Source organism: Euprymna scolopes, chromosome 34 (genome assembly GCF_053919585.1).
Source record: "Euprymna scolopes isolate OS-2025 chromosome 34, ASM5391958v1, whole genome shotgun sequence".
In the NCBI taxonomy this organism is placed as follows: domain Eukaryota; kingdom Metazoa; phylum Mollusca; class Cephalopoda; order Sepiida; family Sepiolidae; genus Euprymna; species Euprymna scolopes.
The window spans coordinates 30149628-30173587 of NC_136515.1; the positions used below are offsets into that span (position 1 = coordinate 30149628).

The 23960-nt window shown below is 33.7% G+C and overlaps 1 protein-coding gene across 2 annotated transcripts in view; it reads left to right on the top strand.

The window, feature by feature from the left end:
- The window catches only part of LOC145259151 (protein mesh-like), a 450682-nt gene that overhangs the window by 94945 nt on the left and 331777 nt on the right, over positions 1-23960 (top strand). For both annotated transcript variants that reach the window (XM_080116860.1, XM_080116861.1), the window contains exon 6: positions 9240-9503. In XM_080116860.1, coding sequence (XP_079972986.1) covers positions 9240-9503 — 264 coding nt within the window. The remainder of the gene's footprint in view (positions 1-9239; positions 9504-23960) is intronic.

Sequence of the window (23960 nt, forward strand, 5' to 3'; positions counted from 1 at the left end):
GTTTAATTCGTCATCATTCTCCTTATCCTTGGCGATCTGATGAAGATTGTCTTATTAGACAGGGATTTGTGATCGGTAAAAATAGTGAAGGTTGAGTCTTCCAACATGAATCAGAAATGTGTTACTGCAGAATAAGCAGCGAGTCATTCCCTTCTGAAAGTACTGTATTTTCTTTCAGCGTTTGAAGTCTTCTAGAGAAAAACGATAATGGTTGCCAACAATCATCAACGAGTTGTTGTAAAACTCCTCCGATGCCCACGTCGCAAGTGTCTACAAATAACGCAAGTGATTTACCAGTCCAACAACGTAGCCTTTGCTAAAGTCTTTTTCAAAATTGAGAAAGAGTGCGGTTCCTGTTTGTTCAAAGTAATCCCTTCACCCTTTTTCTTTCTATTTCGTTTAAGGGCCATGCCAATTTGACGCATTGAGATAAAAAGCATCTGTAAAAGTTAACTAAACCAAGAAATTCCCATAATTTTCAGAGAGAAGTGGGAACAGAGTAAGCGACAACAGATTGAACCTTCTCAGGCAGAGTATAAATGCTGTGTTTTGTCAATAATATGACCAAGGAAAGATAATGACGACAAACCGAGCTCGCATTTGTCAGAGTTGATGATCATGCCGTATTCCAATAACCTGTGAAATAATTTGCTGAGATGTGGATGAGCTTGTCACTCATCTATGCGTAAACGAAAGGTAATCCATGTATCATTGCAACTATGAATCATTGAAAAGCTTGGCCAGCGTTTCTCAATCTGAAAGGCATTCTGGTGAATTCAAAAAGTCCCAATGGAGTGGTGATGGCTGTTTTGGGATGTCTTCAGAGTCAACAGAGATTTGGTTGTATACATGCACGAGGTTGATTTTGGAAAAAATTGATTTTCCGTTAAGTTTCCATTGGCAAATGCATGCAATTGAGGAATTGGTTAATTATCCGATACCGTTTGCCTGTTAAATATCCTATAATCCCCACAAAGGCGCCAGTCACCCGATGTCTTCTTAGGGACCAAGTGGAGTGATGCTCTGTGATGGATGAATTATGCCTCAGTCCAGCATGTGTTTAAACTCTTGCTTAGCTGCATTTAAGTAGTTAGGTCAGAGTCTGCACAGGCATACGCTTACAGGTGGACCTTAAGTCTGTATATGATGCGTAATGTTATGTTTGGCAGTATTGCCCATGTAAACAGGTCACGTAATGTTTGGAAAACTTTGAAATATTTTAGTGTATATATCTTCCATGTTTTTTAATACAACTTGGCTAATTTTTGCCGAGGTGCTGATTCTGCCTTGTACTGATAATCTGGTATTGTTATCCAATATTTCCTATGTTTGATATCGACGAGTATGCCAAAACGGTATAGGAAATCTGTCCTGAGTATCAGGAAGAGGAGCTTTGCTACCATAAAATTCCATTAAACCATGCGTTTTAAACCAAGGTTCAATGTCATCGATTTGTAACCGTAGGTTGGAATGGGGGAGTGGTTCACGGCTTGTAATAGAAACAGTGTCTGCGTGCATGATTCCTTAATCAACTTGCTCGGGATAATGCTTACTTCTGCTCCTACTATATCAACGAGAAAATGTATGCTTGAATTCCTGTCAGTGACGTAGAAAGTGGAATGCGTATGCTGCCAACCAGAGGTGTCAGTTGCATTTAATGCCTAGCCGTGTTGTTTCCCATGTCTGTATTAGTGTGTAGGTGAACAGGGCTGTCAGCATTTCATAGCTTTATCTCTGTAATGAATCAGTTCTGACTTTCAGAGTGTCAACAACAAAAATCATCTTGTTGTGGACCATATGGTTTGTGCTGTTGCATGGTAAGGTTTCGCATCTGGTTGTATGCGTTTAGCTTGTTTTCAAGCATCTCCCTGAAGTCTGTGGTATCTACATCGGCTCCTAGTGTGGTGGGGGTGATAGTTGGGACTGCAGTCTGGTTGACTGGGGAAACTGACACAGTGACTTCCATAATTTTGTCCGTAAGATCAGCCAAGCCTTTGACTAGGGTCGTCTCCCAGGTGGATGCGAGTATCATCTGAACTCCGGATGGCATAAATAACTGTTTCAAAATGTCCAGTTGAGTTCTCGTCTAATAATTATTTCATCTTTCTCAAAAGTTGAGAAGGCTTCCTATCTCCCAGTTCTTCTTCCATGAGGACCTGGCGAAGGCGTTTTTGTTGCGATATCAGCCTTCGTTTAATCAGTTCCATCTTGAAAGTGTAATATGTAACCGATCAGGTGGAGCTATAATTAGATCACACACTTCGGCCAATGCTTTGTGTGATAGGGAAGCTACAAAGTGATTGAGTTTGGTGAGCTCACCATGGATCCTTTGCATATAAAACTGGACTTCTATGTATGCAAACCAAAGTGTGGGATCCTCTACCAAAAACGGTGGGACTTTAACCAATGCCAGCATAGTTGAATTTGATGACACTGTGTCGTATTCCATTTTTAGGTGCACTAGTGTTCTGTTTTATCTCTATCATTTTGTTAATTCCTTGATTGCGGTCCGCATACTGCAGAAGTTATGATTACTGAATTCCGGCAGCGTTATTTATTGTGTTCAAGTAGTCTCCGGATTTACGTGTAGATTTGAAAAGAGTTTGCACATGGCTAAAATGTGCAATTATGATTATGAATTTTCATTTTGAGAGGGAAAATAAAATCATTATATGTTTAAGTGACATGCGTGCACGCGCTTGCGTGTGTGTGTGTGTGTGTGTGTGTGTGTGTGTGTGTGTGTGTGTGTGTGTGTGTGTGTGTGTGTGAGAGTTCCATACATATGGAAATAGCAGTTTGTAATAACAGGGTTTCCAAGAAGAATAAATCTCATTAGATATGATAATTTTTCCATATTGAGAATTTAAGGTGCATAACGTGTGGGAAGTTTTGTTATGTAATTTAATGTCCAACATAGATGGGGTCTCTTAGCTCCAGGTTGAACTGAAAAAATCTAAAGAGAAACTGGTTTGATTTTCACGGGCAAAAGCTTATATACACATGTTCTAGAATGTTCCTATTTGTTGTATCGCTACGCATGAAGCGTAACATAGTTTGTTTATTGCATGTGTGCAGATGGGCATATTACAACATTGTAAGCTTGCACATACTTCATACGTGTGCATGTTGAAAACGGTGATTGCTTTTAGAATTTCTCTTTGTTCCGACCATATAAAGAGCTGCCACTACACATACACAGATTTGTTCCGGTCACTACACATACAAATATTTAAATAAGAAATATTGCATGCTAATGCTAGTTTTCTTTCAACTAAACTTATTTTTGTTTGATGTCAAATTTTTTCAAACTATAGTTAGAAGATTTCTGGTTATATACATGTTTATAAATAATAATAAAAAAAGGAAATTGGAAAAACATATAAAGGAAATGATAAATTGGGTAAAAGAGGTATCTTCATTAATATCAAAATTTGGTTGTGAAAGAAGGTTAATTTGGCTAAATATTCGAAACAATTAGAATGTCGATTCAACTTGTAGATGAACTCAGAAGAAAACAACATTCAAGATGAACATAAAATACTTTGGGGGGGGCTTAAAAAGAATTTAAAACAGTTAAGAGTCACTCTTTACAAAAATCAAGGATATCACACATCTTTGTAGATTTCATTCTGTTGCTAGTGAGTCAACAACAAAATGTTTGATTCTAGAAAAACATTGCAGGTGGCGGAAGTAATCCAGTAAATAGTATTTTTACATCAAGACATTTGATTGGCTAATTAATCAGTGGTAGCTAACTATCTACATTTAAAAAAATAAATCATCAAAATATATGACTGCTACATGCATATTATTATTTACTTACACAGGCCATCATCAAAGAATTATCTTTGAGAACAACCTGTGGTGTTCCCTGGAGTGTAAGTGACAGCAAGTCTCCTCAGATTTCCAGTACTCTCCACCTCTTTCGATAGCATTTTCAAATTAATTTTCGTTATCACAACAGCCGTTTACCATTGATTTCTCGTTAGTAGCGACCACTGGTATTCACTGGAATTAGAGTAACAATAAGCCTTCCTAAAGTCCTAGTCCTCTTCGCACTCATTCAGTGAAGGTTTAGTCAGTACTTTCCACTCGTTCGTTCCATCCTCCTTGACTCTCCTCGATTATTTGGTGTGATATCAGTTGATGCGGTTACTTTCTTTGGGGAGGAGGGACTTACGATTATACTGTTTCAGTTTTCTTGATTCCATGTAGCGTTTATTTGTGTTTGAGATGCCCCTCCATGGGATTAATAGACTATCTCATGATGTCACTTCCTCTGGTGATGTCACTTCTGGTATCGAGTACCGGTGCCCAGGAGTCAGAGATTGGCACTCGGCCAAGGTGGTCATGTGCAAATGCCCACAGTTGAGGAATGGTATTGCTCAACTCGCTTTGCCTGTAATATATGTGAATACATGTGTTTTCTTAAAAGTCCTGTGTTCCTTTGTTCTAACAATTGGCGACAACAGATTCGACTTTCACACGGGTTAACGCCACAAAAAAAAATTCTAACTGACTTCAAAAGAACTTCAGATTTACAAGCTAAGAAGCTGGCAATTATGGTCTAAAAACAAATTCTAAAAAAAAAAAAAAAAAAAGGAACACAAGGCAAAGATATCGACACAATTGTAAGTTAACCTTTTTGTCTCTATATTTAAACTGAAAAGAACTGTACGAAACGCATTTTTGTAATGCTTAAAAATTAATTTGGTTTCTTACTGAAAGAAGAAAGAAAAAAAAAAGAGAAAAATGTTGACCCAATTTCACGGTGAGAACAATTTCTAATTGTAACTGTCTACGGTTTATTCTTATGCGAATTTGGACATTTTTCAAATGAAATGAAAAATTTGTTTTTTGCCTTTGTCTTTTTGCTGCTAACTTTATGCAATATTTTAACGAGAGGGAAATGTTTCTTTTTTTCCGTTTTCGCTTTACTTGGACTAAAAGAAAGATTTTTTTTCATTGAGTGAAATTTTCTGAAATAGTCTATTTTTAACTGTTGGTTCTAAAATGAAATTTTTTTTTCTGCCATTTGGGAACAACTCCCCCCACCACACACACACACACACACACACACACACACACACACACACACACACACACACACACACATAAAAAACTAGCCATTTTGATTAACTGCCAGACAATTCCACAATTATTTTTATTCTTTTGCAACTGTATTGTATCACAGTACATTTTTTTTTGTTTTTGTTTCACAAGTAAAAAAATTTTTTTTGTCCACCCTCATATTGGGTTATCTCTAAGGTTTTTACCAAGAAGCAAGAGATAGATTGCTCCCTCCGTACGTTATGGTACGATATGGAATGCTATAGAAACGTTTAACTACCAACCAGAGTTGGAGGGGACGTTTGACACTTTCTATCGGAGATACGAGGGGTGTACAATAAGTAATGCCCCTGACCCACTTCCAGTTGTCTGATCTAGCTGAAATTTTGCATGTGCAATGATTTATATCTCTACGGGTTATGTGGCAAATAACAGCTCTGAACTAAGTGTGGTTTCTGTTTTACAGGTGTTTGAACTGAGTCAGGTGTGAAATGGAGCCTGTTGAATGTCGAGCAGTGATCCGGTTTTTGTATTTGAAAGGATGCACACCACAGGAGACTTTTGATGAAATGAAAGAAACTTATGGTGATAATGCCCCATCATATGACCTTGTAAAACGCTGGCATCGTGAATTAAAACATGGCCGGAAGTCTGTGGAAACAGCTCCCAGACCTGGTCGCCCTCCTTCTGCCATTGATGAGGCATCTGTCCATCAAGTTGAGGCTGCCATTTTGGAAGATCGGCGCATTACTATTCGCCAAATAGCCCAAGATGTCAAGATTAGTACAGGGTCTGTGGAAACTATCATTCATGACCATTTGCATATGCATAAGGTGTCTGCCAGATGGATTCCCAGGTTGCTCACACCATTCAAGAAGCAAGAACACGTTGAGTGCTCGAGGATGAATTTGGAGATGTGCCAAGAAGATGAGTCAAAGTTTTTCAAAAGACTGATTGCACAGGATGAAACCTGGGTCCATCACTATGATCCAGAGACCAAAGCCCAGTCAATGCAGTGGAAGTACTTGGACTCACCACCTCCAAAGAAGGCAAGGGTGCAGCCCTCTGTTGGCAAGGTCATGCTCACAGTCTTCTGGGACCAGGATGGAGTAGTGATGACAGATTTCCTGGCAAAGGGTACCACAATTACAGGAGCCTATTATGCTTCACTTTTGAGGAAATTAAGGGAAGCTATGAAAATCAAAAGGCGGGGCATGATCAGCAAAGGTACCCTCCTCCTGCAGGACAACGCTCTGGTCCACAACTCGCATGTCGCCAGATCAGAAGCATGGGCGTGTAGTTACGAAATCCTCCCCCATCCTCCCTACTCTCCTGACCTTGCACTCTCTGATTTTCACCTCTTCCTAGCCATGAAGTTGTTTTTGAAAGGAAAGCGTTTCCCATATGATGCAGCCTTGATTTCTGAAGTCACGTTGTAGTTGGAGGACCAACCTGGGGTATTCTACAAAAACGGTCTCCAAACAATGGGAGAAATGTATAACTGAGTGGTTCCTATGTAGAAAAAGACTAATAATTGTGCCAAGTTTCGTTGCTCTACTGCTATGAAAAGTGAGTCAGGGGCATTACTTATTGCACGCCCCTCGTATGAGAACCTATTCACCATGGATTGTCGAGTGGAACAACGCTAAGAAAATTCACTTACTTTTGAGGAAATTAGGGACCACAGAACATAGCAAGTTTGTGGATTATATTTTCCCCAGGAAGACGAGTGAATTGGAATTTTCTGAAGCGGTCAAACTTTTATCCGAACTATTCAGCACGTATTCTATGCTCTTTCATAGAAGATGGAAGTACTTGAACCTGCAAAAAAGTGATGACAAGGGTTACCTGATCTTTGTGTCTGTGGTAAATAAACACTGCGATGATTTCCGTCTATCTGACTCATCAGTAGATGACTTCAAGTGTTTAATTTTTGCGCAGAGTCTAGTTTCATCCAAAAATGCTGAGATTAGAGGACGTGTTCTCTCTAGACTTGAGAGCGAACAGGGCCTCACCCTCCAGAAGTTGGTTGAGGATTGTCAACGGGTAGTCTGTGTAAGAAACAACTCGAGACACGTCGAGGAGTAAGGCGCAACATTCCTTAGAAGGAAAAATACTCACCTCGAAAAAGCATGGAAGTAAGAAAACTCAGGCTACACCCAGTCACAAGACCCGGATCCCCTACAAGCCCGAGCTATCGCTGCGGCAGGAAACATTGGTCGAGTCAATGTTTTTACAAAGATAGGTACTGCAACGAATGTGGTAGGAAGGGCCATAAAGCGACCCAGTGCAGGAAGAACAAGAACAAGAACAGCATCCGACAGACTAGATTCGACTTGTATTAGGATAACAACCAGCGCAAATATGTCACAGTTAACATCGCAAATAAAACTGTGCATCTACAATTGAATTCTGGATCAGACCTGTCCATCATAAACCTTACGACATGGAAAAGGCTAAGAAAACCAACCATGCGGAAGACGAACAAATCAGCTCGAGCTGTGACAGGCAATAAAGTGGAATTTAAGGGAGAGCTCACACTCCCGGTGACCTTAAATGGTGTTACTAAAAAAGTGAAAGTGTATGTACATAGGACATCCGAAAACCTGTTCGGTACTGAATGGATGGACGATTCAAATTGTGGGACCAACCTATGAATAAATTCTATCATAGGGTAGAAGACTCGTCTACGGAATTGCAACAACTGAAGGACGAGTTAAAAGTGGAATTGCCAGAAGTATTCTCACCAGGAGTAGGAAAATGTACAAGATTCGAACTAAAAGAAAACACTTTGCCCGTTTTCAAGAAGAAATGAAACGTCGGTGGGTGGGAGAGAAATCGAAAAAGAAAACTTCAACGGAATCTGCTAATGGAGGCAAAAAAACTGCAACTGCAAAGCCGGAAGCTAAAAAATCTGCTCCAAAACAATTCTCCAAGCCAAAGCAACCTAAGAAGTACTTGTCTTCGAAACAAGTTAGCCATGCGGATAGCCTATCTAGGCTGATACCATTGAAAAGGGATCTATTTAAAGATTCCATAATTGCAACTCTTCGGACGGATGGAGAAATAAAATCGATGATGGGCAACACAATCAGAGAACTCCCGGTGTCTCTACCGGAGATTCAAAAGCAAAGCATGTCAACAATTTCTACACGTGTATAGGATTACACCCAACAGTAGTCTCACCTGCAGAAACGATGTTTGCGCAGAAAGTGTGATCCGTTTTTGACAAGCTCTTACCCAAACAGTCAAGGCCACTTGTGTACCCAGTAAACGTTTCATATCAGGTGAAAGAGTGTTTTTCAAAAGTTATAAAAACAACACATCATTCTGGGAGGTGGGTACAATTACTAAGAGAGTCGGTGACATGGTATATATCATCCAAGGACCAACATATACCCACAAACGTCACCAGAACCAACTAAGAAGATGACGATTAGTTGAAACCAGCGACAGTCCATTATTGAAAGATGAGCCGATAGAGACTATCTTTGAAACTTTTGATCTTGAACCTCCTCAATTGACATGGTCGTTCCGTAAGAGAAAGGTTACTGAGCCATTGATGGTAAACTCTAAAAGGAAGAGGTACTGACAGCTTTTACAAACAAAAAGCTTGGGAGGTGGGTGGGAGGTGTTGGAGACGCCCCTCCATGGGATTAATGGACTATCTCATGACAGTGACGTCACTTCTGGTATCGAGTTCCGGTGCCCAGGAGTCAGAGATAGGCACTCGGCCAAGGCGATCATGGGCAAACACCCACAGTTGCCTGTAATATATGTGAATACATGTGTTTTTCTAAAAGGCATGTGTTCCTTCGTTCTTATTACCATTTAACCCCATAGCAGTTTTACCTCTGAGCAGTTTCTACATTCTGGCTTGTGCCTGTGACTCATATGTATTAGTCCTTGCATTCAAGGGTTTCCTTAATATTTCAGCTGTTTTCATTATTGTTATCTGTTGTATCTTCTCAGCCATTCTTCTGATTCCGATTTCTCCTATTCTTTTTTCAAAGTTTTTCAGAATTGTTTCTAATGCTCCTACTATTATCAGTGTTATCTTAACTTTCTTTATGTTTTATGTCTCTTTCATTTTTGTGTTTTTGCTCTGCTTCTCAATTATTATTATTATTATTATTATTATTATTATTATTATTATTATTATTATTCAGGTCATCTGGCTGCATATCCCAAAACAGCCGGAATGTTTGGTGGTCGAATGATTGAAGTGTCAGCACCTTGTCTTCAACAGAATATGACACTCCAATGCGTTTTCCAAAGTAAAGGTGATACTCAAAGTCGTAGTACTGCCTTGATAATCAATCACATGAAAGCCAGGTGTGTCGTTCCAAGGTTATTGTTCAGAGGAGACATCCACCTCAGATTCTCAACTGATGATGGTGAAACATTTGCTGCCGAAACCTCATTCCATATTGGTATTTACACCGTATTTTTATTCTTTCACCCTGAATTTACTTTTCAAGATTTTGTGATGTGTTGTAACATAGTTGTTACTAGTCACTAATAAATGCTTAAACTTTCTCACCTCTTTGGAAATTCAAACCAAAACTCGTAATATAAAATTAAAATAACTAAAATTAAAAGCTATTAAACTTAGAAGAAAATCCCCAAACTTTATTAAAAACGATATATATATATATATATATATATATATATATATATATATATATATATATATGTGTGTGTGTGTGTGTTTGTGTGTACATGAGTATGTATATGCGCATGCATATATATATGCATTAATTAATCAGTACAGAAAATTATCTCCTTTTAAATAGTTAAATTTCAATATATAAACCGTCCTAATCAAAAAACAGAAAATGAATTAAAACTTAAACAATCGGCAAATTACAAATACACTGAAAATAACTAAACTAATAATATTGAATATTAAGACTAGTTTAAAGGATAATAGTAGATTTTCAAACAAAATAAAATTAATTTTCAATTTCTGCAAAACTGCTTATGTTTACGATAGCATTCTCTTATATATATATGTTTGAACTAAAGTCAAACACATATCTGATGAAGTTCAAATTTCCCTGAAATATTATGGAGTACAGAACTTCGATCTGGCCACTTGATATACTTGTCCATGTGAGAAGCAATCAGGGTGTAGATGTAAGTCACACAAATGTAAAAATTGTTAATGGTTATTGCAAACGCTAAGTGAATTGTGAAGTGCAATATCTTAAATTAAAATGGTATATCCATTTATATCATTCAATGTGTGTTCACTGCTCGTTCTTCCAGAGGTTGACAGAGGAGAAAGCATGAAGGTTTAATTTTACTATAGACATGTACGTGAGCATGCACTGGAAAATCTCGTAAATTAAAAAATGTAGCTGATGTTCTTTTTGTATGAAAGCATCGTATTTTATCAAAAAATAAATCGATAGGAGAATTGTAAAGAAAAAGTGGGAGACCAATGATAATTCAGAAGGAAGAAAGAAAGAAGAAAAGAATGTAAAAATGTTGTAGAATAAGTTAAAAAAAAAAAGGAAATGTAAGCTTTTGTTTTTTTTATTCAAATAAATATCCTTAGTTTCGCACATTTTTTGGAGAAAATATTGCTTTCAAATATAATTAATAAGAATATTCGTAAACATTTTGGTGCTTCTTCGTTATTGTAGAGAAATCTTGATTTTCAAATGAAACTAATAGTATCTACTGAATTGCTATGTAGCAGTAATGAAAATATGTAGCAGTAATGAAAATATGTAGCAGTAATGAAAATATCCAAAACTTACGAAAAACTATAAGGTAGAAATTTATTATTAAAGAAAATAATTTTTGAAGAAATTAGAAATTTTAGCCGCATGTCACGTGACAAAACATAGTCGAAATCATTTTTCCATTAAATCATGGAAGACTTAAATAATTTTGACATAACAGTTAGGTAGAGAACATTGCTTATTATTGAAATTGACAAAAAATGTAAGTAGTTATTTTTTTTTAACTGAATATCAATTTTTCGACTGGCCAATTTCGCTAAGCACCTTTTTTATCGTCCGCCCTGTACAATGAACACCCGTATGTATTTTTGGGGTACTTTTGCAGAATTTGACGTGAATCCTCAAGATTTTTCATCAATTATAGTTCGAGCTCGATTGGTAGTCACCCGATTAAGCCAAGCAAAGTAAGAGATGGAGATGAATTTCAAAACAAACAAATCGGAAAAAATAGAAATACAATAAATAAAAATAACAAAAATCTACTGTAAATTTACTGAATATTTTTTTTTCCTCAAGAAAAATTGCATTTTGTATTGTTTATTTATTTTTATTTTTATTTGCAATTTTTTTATCAACAAAGGTTGGGCGGGGGGGGGGGTCCAAGAAAAGATGAATTTTTTTTACTGTAAATTGTTAGGTGAATTTTTTTTTCAAGAAAGCTTATATATTTTTTCAAAAAAATTTACAAATTATTTTTTGTCAACAGATGTTAAAAAAATAAACAGAAAAAATACCCCTCATCATCCAAAAAATAATTAAAAACTTACATTTTTTATACCAAAAAAAAAAGAAAAAAAACATGTCGATTTAGTGTTTCAACATTTCAACACTCGGCTTAAACCAGTGATTGTCGGTCGAACCCTAGCCATAATTGACAAAAAATCCTGAGAATTCGGGTCAAATTCTGCAAGAGTACCATTCTTTTTTTTTTTTTTTTCAATTTTTGGAGCAAATTATTAGCAATTGCAAACTAACAAATTTAAGCAATGCAAAAAATGCAATATTTAAAGATTTTTAAGGGTACTCAGTTTCTAATACAAAGTTCTAGTAAATTGATCCCCCTTATTAGAAATACTCAAGGGAAACACAAAACGAATTATTGCCTGTATGGTTGAGAGAGGTTCTTTTCGCTTTATTTTTATTTTTTTAATATTTTCATCAGATTATTATTTATTTGACACTTAGCTGCCAGATTCTTCAAATTTTTTTAAAATGCCAAAAATTCAATATTTAAAGATTTTTAGGTGCCGCTCAGTTTCTAATATAACGTAAGTAGATATAGATATTTGTGGTGGTTTTGCGATGAAACTTGTAATAACTTAGTGTATTAATGTTATTTTTTATGTAAAAATAATATTCAGGTTTGGATATAAATTCCTAAACTCATTTCACTCTAAATAATTTAGGTGGTTGAAATAGGAATCTTATTTGTTACTGAACAAATATACGTCAAATTCCATTTGAATCTTTAATTTCCTGAATAGTAAAAACATGATGCACAATAGTTGATTTGCTGCAAATATTCATTTTCGATGAATATTTGACAGGAAAGCGACCAAAATTAAATTTTAATCGCATGATTATATTTTCAATAATCACGTGATTAAATTTTACCCATTTAAAATTTGTGAAACATTTCTAATATACTCATATTGTAAACAAATTCCGTTTATATTAAGCCAGATATTGATGTTGACCGAGAGTTTCTTTTATCGATGTCACTGGTGATATTTCCCTATACAAAAAAAAAAACATAATTTAAAAAATAAAAATTAAGTACAATGCTATAATTAAAAAAAAGATACAAACACGCATCGGTACAATGAAAATACGATCAAGTGGCTATTTAGATTATTGATTACTCACAGATATACTTTATATATATATATATATATATATATATATATATATATATATATATATATATTTATATATATATATATATATATATATTATTTATTAATTATTAATTAATAATTACTACGTGCATAAAACTAAGATGACTTACTTTTATGCACAGATTAATTATTAATTAATAATTAATAAATAATATTTAAATAAAATAAAAAGTAATACGTCCTAAAAAAATGTGGACGAAAAAAATGTAAACAAAGGGCAAATAACGCCTTTCTTATAATAAAACTCTCAGGGAGCGAAAAAAAAGAAAGAAAGAAATTAAAGTAAGTATGAAAAGAATATTAAAAAATATTTTTGTCTTAATTTTATGGCAATTTTGATTTATTTCTTTATAAAAACTTTTATATATATATATATATATATATATATATATATATATATATATATATATATATATATATATATATATATATATATATGATAAAAAAACATATATAAAGGTAAAAGGAAAAAACAACGCAAACTTAGTTTAGTCTCATTATAAATTTATAATTTATTTCAACCAGTGTGGGTCTCATCAAACGAGACAAACTGGTCAGATCTGTAGCTGACTTAAAAGTGATAAACTTACTGTATTAGTATGTATCAAATAGGGAGACGGGAGGGGGCAGGGAAGTGAAGTAAGAAAACTCCCTTCATAAATTGTTTTAGAAAATTAGTAAAGATTAGCTACTCCTACACCAAGAACATGGACAGTATAATAAGTTCACATAACCAGAAAATATTGGATACACCAGAAGACAACTCTAATACTAATGTTTAAGCCTGTAACTGCCAAATCAAAAGTGAATGTCTACTTAATGACAATTGCAAAGTAGAATGTGTTCTGTACAATTTATCCAGATAAAATCCCTAATGACAAGAGAGTATATATCGGTATATCTGCGGGTAACTGGAAACATCAATTGTATGTTCACAGATATTCATTTCTGAATCGATCAATGAAAAGAAATGAGTTGTGCACTCTTAAAGATGAAAGACTTACACCAGTTGTTACATGGTCTATTTTATGTAAGTTGGCTAAACTTACATAAAATAACAGTCAAGGGGATTTATACATAGATGCAATCTTTGCTTGAAGGGAAAGACAAAAATACTAAGATATGAACATAAACATCTCCATATATAATAAAATGATTGCAGAAATTCCCCTCTGGACCAAAGTATCATAGGTTTGCAACAACAGATGGCACATACAAATTCAATAATCTCATGTAGCTTTCGCACACCATGTTAGACACATTCAATCCTGATAATAAAATGCTACATTGCACCCTACAACCCAACACCATCTCGATCGCAACATCTGTAGAGGAAGGAGTCACCATTTTTCTCTCTAAATATTTAGTCTTACCACCGTTAACATAATCTTTTCAATTTCCTATTCATAAATAATAAAGGATCCCTCGCCAAAGTTTGTCCATTGGCTGAGCTTCAACAATTCTCATATTCTTGAATGCAATTCTACGCTTTATAACGAAACACTTTCTACCATTAAAATATGGCATCACTAAGAGACATATTAAGACGTCTTTGTCAAAACAAGAAATAAATTGAACAACCATGGAAAGTGTTCGACTGAGCTCCAGTCTATGGTCCCCCCCCCTTGCCAAGCTTTCACAAGGAACACTGGTTTGGCTGAAGGCGCTATCAGTAATTCCCTCCACTCTTTGTCTGTGCCTAGACCTAAACGTGGATTCCATGATCAGGGCTTTTTTTCTTAGAACTGCGCGCCTGTGGAATTGTCTTCCGTTTTCCTGCTTTCCAGCTGTCTATAGTATGGTTGCCTTCAGGTCCAGCGTAAGCAAGTTTCTGATGGGCTGTTACACTTAAGTTAACAAATTTACCAAACTTATATTATTATCGATTACTATATTGTCCTTTTGATTACTGTACACTCTTTAACCCTTATCCTTCAGTGGCCTCTTGGCCTTGATAAGTGGGGACGCCTATGTAAAAAAAAAAAAAATAGTTTACTCATAATTTTGTCTGTGGAATAGGTTTGATAAAATGGAATCGAATCATTATAAAATATTAATACATAATATTATTAAACTTGAATGATATTTCTTACCAAAAAAAGAAAATGTATTATGATGCTATCTTACTGCTGAATAAACCGTGCATTGAAAAATATCTATTAAATAGTTGGACCCAGTGATTCAGTTGCAGGAAGAGGACTTTTGCCTGTGAGGGTTACCTCCTTTAACTCTCTTTATGACATTAGTAATGAAAATGAAAACTGTTGATTGGATTCAATATAGAAAGCTATTCAATGCAGCAAAAAAAAAACTCCTGCTGTAAGATTTTTAATGAACATTAAATAGTGAAATATAACTTAACAATTTAAAACAATTTTAAATCATAAACTAATATCGATGTACGCAACTTGCTACCTATTTTTATGAAATTAACAACTTATGTAAATTTTCCATATTGAATTATCTGGATTATGTTCGTAATTTTAGTGTTCCATGTATATGCTGTAGAAATTAAAAAAAATAAATAAATAAAAGAATTCTTATCAGTTTTCAAATCTGATTATTTATCTAGTTCACCTTATAAATTAAAACGTCTCTTGATAACAATAAAAACGAAAACAAATTTATCCAAAACAAAAACATCTTGTATTTAAATGATTTAATATAACTAACTTTCGGAAGACCCCCCTCCCCCATCCGCTTTTCTTTTATATCGTAAGTTTCTTAAAACGTGACTAGCTAAAGTTCAGAATAAAATCACGCTTTTCTTTTAACGGTTAATTTAAAAAAAAACATCTTTGGAACGCTATTAACTTAAATTCCTCACTTCAGTTTACATTTTGGAGACGGACGTGTTTTTGTTGAGATAAGTGATTTCAATTTTAATTATACTTTTTATTTTTAGATTCAAATATTAATAACTCCATTTTATTTCAGTATTTAATTTATGTATTTCTGTTTTATTAAATGCTAGCTTTTTTTTCTCGTCCATAAATGTTTATTTATCTACCAAGTTGATTGCAAAAATAGATTACGAATTTGTACTCATTTTCAGTTTGTGAGAGGGGAATCTATCACCATACTTTCCCTTAAACACGTCTGTTGGACTTTTATTAAATACAATACTTAATAATTTTTTTTTTTTTTTTAATGGAGAGTAGAAAACGCATTGTGGATGCGTTATCGGCAGCTCCTGTTACTCTCGCTTCTTCTTATTTGTCCCTCAGTCCTCATTTTTTAATGAGTGATTTTTCTGACAAAGGGAGAAGAAAAGGCTGTTTTCTAGGTTGGCAGTATTTTGTGCGAACAGTTGGCAGAGATGGCAGAAATTTTCTGTTTCTATGTCTATCCTTGTAGCCATGTCACTAGTAAGGGTGCTGGAGGTAAACGTTTTGTCTGGGCTGACGTTATCCGCCTGATAGTCAGGGACCCGAACCTTGGATTAACCACTAAGGAGGCTGTCCTATGAGCAGGTGCAAAGTACTAGGGCTGCTGTATTGCCATTTGGTGAACGGATTCTGGACCATGCAGTAGCTTCTGGTGGGGCCTCTCGATGCCATACTAGTGGGTAATTGTTACGGCTTTACCTTATCATTAGCTACAAAAAAAAAAAAATTCTTCGTTTCTTTTTCTCTCTTAGTTTCCCCTCTCTGTCCTGCTCTAAGTAAATCTGACGACCTAGTCCACAAATTCCAAAATTTCATCATGACAAGTTTCAAGAAAAAATACACGATTAAACCCGGTTCTCCAACTTCCAACGTAGACCCCTACTACCATGTCTCCTTCTCCAACATCAGGGGTCTACGTTCTAACCTTCCAGAGGTTGAAACCCGATTACAGGACTAAACTAAACCAGACCTTTTATTTTTAAGTGAAACTGGCATTGGACAGAAGAGTTCGCAATTAAAGGATACTCTAACTTAACTTCTAAATCTGACCCCCAAGATCGCCATGGGCATGGAATATGTGCCTATATTAGGGATAGCTTTCCATGTGGTAGGGACATCTCCAGGGAAGATCCTAACTTACCCTATATGTGCTTCCGGGTTGCTTTAGCTCACACTACGGCATTTATATTTACTCTCTATCGCCCCCATAACAGCGGATTTGCTATCTTTCAAAGCATATCTGAGAAAATTGACCAAGTCTTATCTGCTTACCCTTCAGCTAACATTCACGTATGTGGTGACTTCAATGTTCACAACGTCGAATGGTTGACCCACTCTAACAAGACCGATAATGAGGGGAGGTTCTGTCATGATTTCTCCATTGCCTATGACCTCACTCAGATTGTTCAGGAACCCACCCGTGTGCCCGACAATGACGGCCAGTATGCGAGCCTACTAGACCTTTTTCTCACAACTTGTCCTGAACTATGTTCAGTTTCTGTTCTGTCGCCTCTTGGATCTTCTGACCACTCAGTTAAGATGAAAATGAAATGTAATAAGTCCCCAGACGTACCTCTCCATCGTACAGTATATCGATACACTAAGGCTGACTGGGATAGCTTCCGTACATTTATATCTGATCTACCTCTGCATTCCATGTTTAAAAAGGATGTGTCCTCTATAGTATTAGACCTGACGGAATGGTTAATCGTATACCCTCGAAAAAGTTTAAGCAAAAACCTAACAGCCAGCCATGGTTCTCTCCAGAATGTGCTGCTGTCATTGCGCACAGAAATCACTTTTTCCACTGTTTCCAACGTAATAGATGTATGGAAACTAAAGCCGCTTTCAGGACTGCCAGCAACCATTGTAAGAAAGTAATAAAGAATGCAAGAGAGTTGTATGCTCAATCTGTTAAGTCCAAAGTAGCTGAGCAGCGGCTTGGTTCCCACCAGTTTTGGCAAATAGCAAACAGAATCCTGAACAGAAGCGTGTGCTCCATCCCAACTATTATCAATGGACCTGAGGTAATCTCGTCAGCATCAGACAAAGCCAAACTCTTTGTCAAGAACTTTGCAGCTAATTCTACCCTTTGCGATCAAGGCCGCCAATCCCCAATATTTCCTCCTGTATCAGAAAACACACTATGTGATATACGTATATCTGTACGTGATGTTGCCAAGCTAATCAAAAACCTTGATTCCAGTAAAGCAACTGGCCCTGACGGTATTCCAATTATAGTACTCAAAAAACTTCAACCTGAACTAGCGCTCATACTTACAAAACTGTTTAAACGTTGTCTTAAGGAGAATAGTTTCCCATCTCCCTGGAAAATTTCATCATTATGCCCTGTATTTAAGAATTCAGGTGATCGATCATCCCCCTCTCAGTACAGGCCAATAAGTCTCCTGTGCGTCATGAGTAAGTTGCTGGAATCTGTGTTAAATACAGAAGTAATCAATCATCTCAACAAAAATAACCTTCTTAGTGACACTCAATATGGTTTCCGTTCTGCTAGATCTACAGCAGATGTGCTTACAGTTATATCTCATAGGATTAGCAAATCTCTCGACGGAGGCAACCTTTCTAGGGCAATTGCTCTTGACATATCTAAGGCCTTTGATAGGGTATGGCATAAAGGTTTACTTCACAAGATCTCTAGCTATGGTATAGCTGGAAATGTCTTCTCAATTATTAAATCATTTCTTTCTGATAGGTTCATAAGAGTAGTAGTTGAGGGGCAAAAATCAGAAGCTCACAGTATTAATGCAGGTGTCCCTCAGGGGTCCATCCTGGGCCCAACTCTTTTCCTGATCTACATTAAGGATCTTCCAAATCACATCCTTACATCATTTGTAGACATTTATGCTGACGACACTACCATTTATGGTAGCACATCTAAGACAGTAAACGACCAAGTTCTCTCCAATTCTCTCTCCTCTGATCTTGAGCACGTAGTACAATGGGGTAAGGAGTGGCTGGTTACTTTTAATGCATCTACAAGTGTTTTTGATATAGATGTACATAAGAATACTTTGATAAGTATGTTTTAACTTAAATAAGAATGGTATAATAAAATTGTGGGGTGGCCTCCAAAGAATGGAAATAGGCACAAACTTAAATAAAGACTTTTCATATCTATCTGCGTAAGTATACTTTGATGTTTCAGTTTGAAGAAATATGATAGAATAAAATTATGGGGTGTTCGTTCGCACCTGGCCTCCATAGAATGGAAATATGTCACAAAGTTTAACAAGTTTTTTTTAATATAGATCCACAGAATATTGTGATAAGTGTTTCAGTGTGAACAGGTATGGTATAATAAATTATGGGTTTTATCTATTTTATTTTTACTTTCATCATATTTTGTTTTGGTTTTGATACCCTCAAATTCAACCCAAATTTACAACCCTTCCTTTTCATAACATATCATACTTTCATAAATCAGAGTCCATTTTCTATAGGCTGTTTTTGAACCCAGTCAACGACGGGTACTTTTGCTAGTAATATATATATTTTTTGTATAATATATACAGGAATTTACATTTATATCGGTAGTCGGTACCGACGGTTTCAAGCCCGGTAGTTGAGGACTGCTCTTAATGTCCGCCTCAGGCTCTCTTCAGCCGACTCTTAAGTCGAAAAAAGGTATATATATTATTTTTTAAATGTGGGTGGAAAAAAGGTATATATTTTATTTTATTCAAGTGCCTGGAAGAAACGTATGTATTTTTTTTTTAAAGTGAGTGGAAAAAAAGGTATATATCCTATTTTTTTTAAAACTGGGTGGAAAAAAGATATATATAGATATGATTTTTTTTTAAGTGGGTGGAAAAATGTGGTATATGTATTATTTTTTTTAAGTGGATGGAAAAAGGTATATATATTATTTTTTAAAGTGGGTGGAAAAGGGTATATATATTTTTTTTTTTAAATAGGTGAAAAAATGGCATACATATTATTTTTTTAAAATGTGGGTGGAAAAAAGGTATATATATATTATTTTTTTAAGTGGGTGGGAAAAAGTTATATATATTATTTTTTTTTAAAGTGAAAAAGTATGCATTTTATTTTTTTAATGTAGAAAAAAGGTATATATATTCTTTTTTTTAAATACGGATGAGAAAAAAGGTATATATTTTATTTTTTAAAGTGGGTGGAAAAAAGGTATAGATTTTATTTTGTTTTAAATTGGAAAAAAGGAATATATATGATTTTTTTTTAAGTGGGTGTAAAAAAGGTTTATATATTATTTTTTTAAAGTGGGTGGAAAAAAGGTATATATTTTTTTTAAAGTGGAAAAACTTATATATAGTATTTTTTGAAAAGTGGGTTGAAAAAGGTATATATTGTGTTTTTGTTATAATTGGGTTGAAAAAAACGTACATTTTTTTAATTGGGTGGAAAAGGGTGCATATTTTATTTTTTTAAAGTGTGTGGAAAAAAGGTATATATTTTTTTTAGTGTGTGGAAAAAAGGTATATTTTTTTTTTTACAGTCGGTGGAAAAAAGGTATATATTTTATCTCTTTTAAAGTGGGTGGGAAATGGTATATATTTGATTTTTTTTTAAAGTGGGTGGAAAAACGATATATATTTTTTTGAAGTGGGTTGAAGAACGGTACATGTTTTATTGTTTTAAAAGTGGGTGGAAAAAAGGTATACTTTTTATTTTTTTTAAAATGAGTGGAAAAAGGTATATATGTATATTTTTTTTAATGGGTGGAAAAAGGTATATATTTTATTTTTTTTAAAAGTGGGTGGAAAAAATGTTCATATATTTTTTTTTTAAGTGGGTGGAAAAAAGCTATGTATTTTATTTTTTTAAAAGTGGGCGGAAAAAAGATATATATATTATTTCTTTTTAATGTGGTAGGAAAAAAGCTATATATTTTACTTTTTTAAAGGTGGGTGGAAAAAAGGTATATATTTTATTTTGTTTTAAAAGTGGGTGGGAAAATGTATATTTTTTTATTTAGTTGGTGGAAAAAATGTATATATTTTATTTTTTTAAAAGTGGGTGGAAGAAAGGTATATATTTTATTGTTTAAATGTGGGTGGAAAATGTATATATTTTATCTTTTTTAAAAGTGGGTGGAAGCAAGATATATATATTTTTTTAAGTGCGTGGAAAAAAGGTATATATATATATATTTTTAAGTGGGTGGAAAAAAGGTATATATATATATATTTAAAGTGGGTGGAAAAAAGGTATATATATTTTTTTTAAAGTGGGTGGGAAAAAGGTATATATTTTTTTTTTTTTAAAAGTAGTTGGTAAAAACGTATATATATATATATATTCTTTTTAAAGTGGATGGAAAAATGCATCTATATTATTTTTAAGTGGAAAAAAGGTATACATATATTATTTTTTTTATTAAAGTGGAAAAGGGTATATATATATATTTTTTTAAGTGTAAAAAAGGTATATTTTTTTAAAAACGGGAAAAAGGTATATATATTATTTTTTTTATATGGGGGGGGGGAAATATTTTATTTTTCTCTGGACCTTACTTTTCCACCCTATTTTATTTTTATTTCATTTATCAACATGAAAATTAGTAACCTCTTTATCTTTTTTTTTTAAATATTTCTAGGAATGTCTGCCTTACTACAAAAATGCTAATTTTATTTTGGTCTATTTACCCCACCCCCACCCCCACCCACACATTTTTGCTGATGAGGAGTTTAAAAAACATCTTTTGATCAAATTCAAAACATATTGTCTATTTCAATAAAAACATCGTTTTCGCAACGATCATACAATCTAGTTAATTTTGTTTGTTTTTCCTTTTGAAACTGATTTTCAATTCAAAATTATGAATCATTTTACTCAATATTAAAATAGCTCTAGGATATCTATACCTATTGAGCTTATTATATATCTACAGTACAATGAGCACTGTTTTTCTTTTAATAGTATTAATACATTTACTAGTAGATTTAAATATACTCTACTCTTTAGATTCTGGGTCTAATTCCCTATATGTGTGTGTGTGTGTGTGTGTGTGTGTGTGTGTGTGTGTGTGTGTGTGTGTGTGTGTGTGTGTGTGTGTACTCTTATTTTATATATTTATCATTTATTTTCCATTTTACTTGTATATGTGCATGTACATATGTATGTATGTGTATGTGTGTGTATGTATATATGTATGTATGTTTATATTAAGGATCGACCTTGTACCTAACTAAGCCTTCTGTCCACCGCTTTCTTTCACAGATTTTAACCCATACACGTGCATACACAGGAAACGCGCAACCCCCGCCCTTGCGTGCATGCACGCTTTTACTAGCACGCGCGCACACACCAAAAAGGAAAACCTCACACACATATCCACATCCAATATAATACCGATTCCCCAAACTAAACAAATGACTAGAAAAAAAATACACTATTCCCCCACATTCAATGTGAGAAAATCTCTCTAAACCAAGGCAATTTTAATCAATGTATACATATATATATATACATATATATATATACATATACATATATATATATATATATATATATATATATAAATATATATATATATATAAATATATATATATATATATATATATGTATATATATATATATATATATATGCGTTTGTATATGTATATGTGTACATGTGTGTATGTATACTCCTATTTTTATATATTTATTATTTATTTTCAATTTTACTTATATATGTGCATGTACATATGTATGTATATATATGTGTGTGTGTGTGTGTGTATGATTGTTTATATGTGTGTGTGCGGAGATATGTGTATGTGGGTGTGTGCATATATATGTACATATGTACATATGGGTGTGTGAGTGTCTATGTACATGTATACTCCTATTTTTATATATTTATCATCTATTTTCCATTTTACATATATATATATATGTGCATGTATACATGTACGTATATGTATGTGTGTGAATATATATGCATATGACTATGCCTCTTTATATTGGGGCCCCGACCTTGTACCTAAACCTCCTGTATCTACCTCTTTCTTTCCCTCTTACATACGCAAGGGTGCGCACATGAGTGTACGCATGCACATTCACATGTGAAAAGAAAAAAATCACAGATTTTAATGCATACACATGCATGCGCGCATGCAACCCTCGCTCTTGCACACTCGCCCTTGCACACTCGCCCTTGCATATACGTGCACATCAAAAAGGAAAAACCTTATAAAAATATTGACCTAATAGACATAACATCTCACATTCACCAGAAGGACTTAACATTGACCATTTGAACTTTTAAACTGCCCTACTGGAGGTAAGAAATCTCATATTGGCATTCTCTTCAAAAGCACATTCGTACTAGCAAAACTAAACTGTTTTCCAAAGGGAAATTCCATAAACTTTTAAATAAAAAGCTTTTAACTAGAAAATATCTGAAAAGAGGTAAAACAAGGCTCAAAACGAGTTATAAAAATATCAAAAACCTACAATTGTTGCCGTCTACACTCATAAATATACATTTTTTCTCTTGTTGGAACCACACAACCATTACTTAATATATATATATATATATATATATATATATATATATATATATATATATATATATATATATATATATATATATATATATGTTGTATAATATATACAGGAATTTACATTTATATCGGTAGTCGGTACCGACGGTTTCGAGCCCGGTAGTTGAGGACTGCTCTCGAGTCAGCTGAAGAGAGCCTGAGGCGGACATTAAGAGCAGTCCTCAACTACCGGGCTTGAAACCGTCGGTACCGCCTACCGATATAAATGTAAATTCCTGTATATATTATACAAAAATATATTGCTCTTATTTCGAGAAAGGTTTTTTCCCTAATAATAGAGCATTGTATGGGATTTCTTTTTCTACTAAAAAGTACAAGTATATATATATATATATATATATATATATATATATATATATATATATATTAATATATATAAGTATTAATATATATAAGTATTAATATATATAAGTATTAATATATATAAGTATTAAAATATATAGTATTAATATATATGTGTATTAATATATATATGTATAAATATATATATATACATATATATATAATTATATATGTATAAATATATATATATATATTAATATATATATATGTATAAATATATATATATATATTAATATATATATATATATATTAATATATATATATATATTAATATATATATATATATTCATATAAATATATTCATATATATATTTTCATATATATATATTTATATATATATAGTTATATATATATATATATTTATATATATATATTTATATATATATATATATTTATATATATATATTCATATATATATATTCATATATATATATATTTATATATTCATATATATTCATA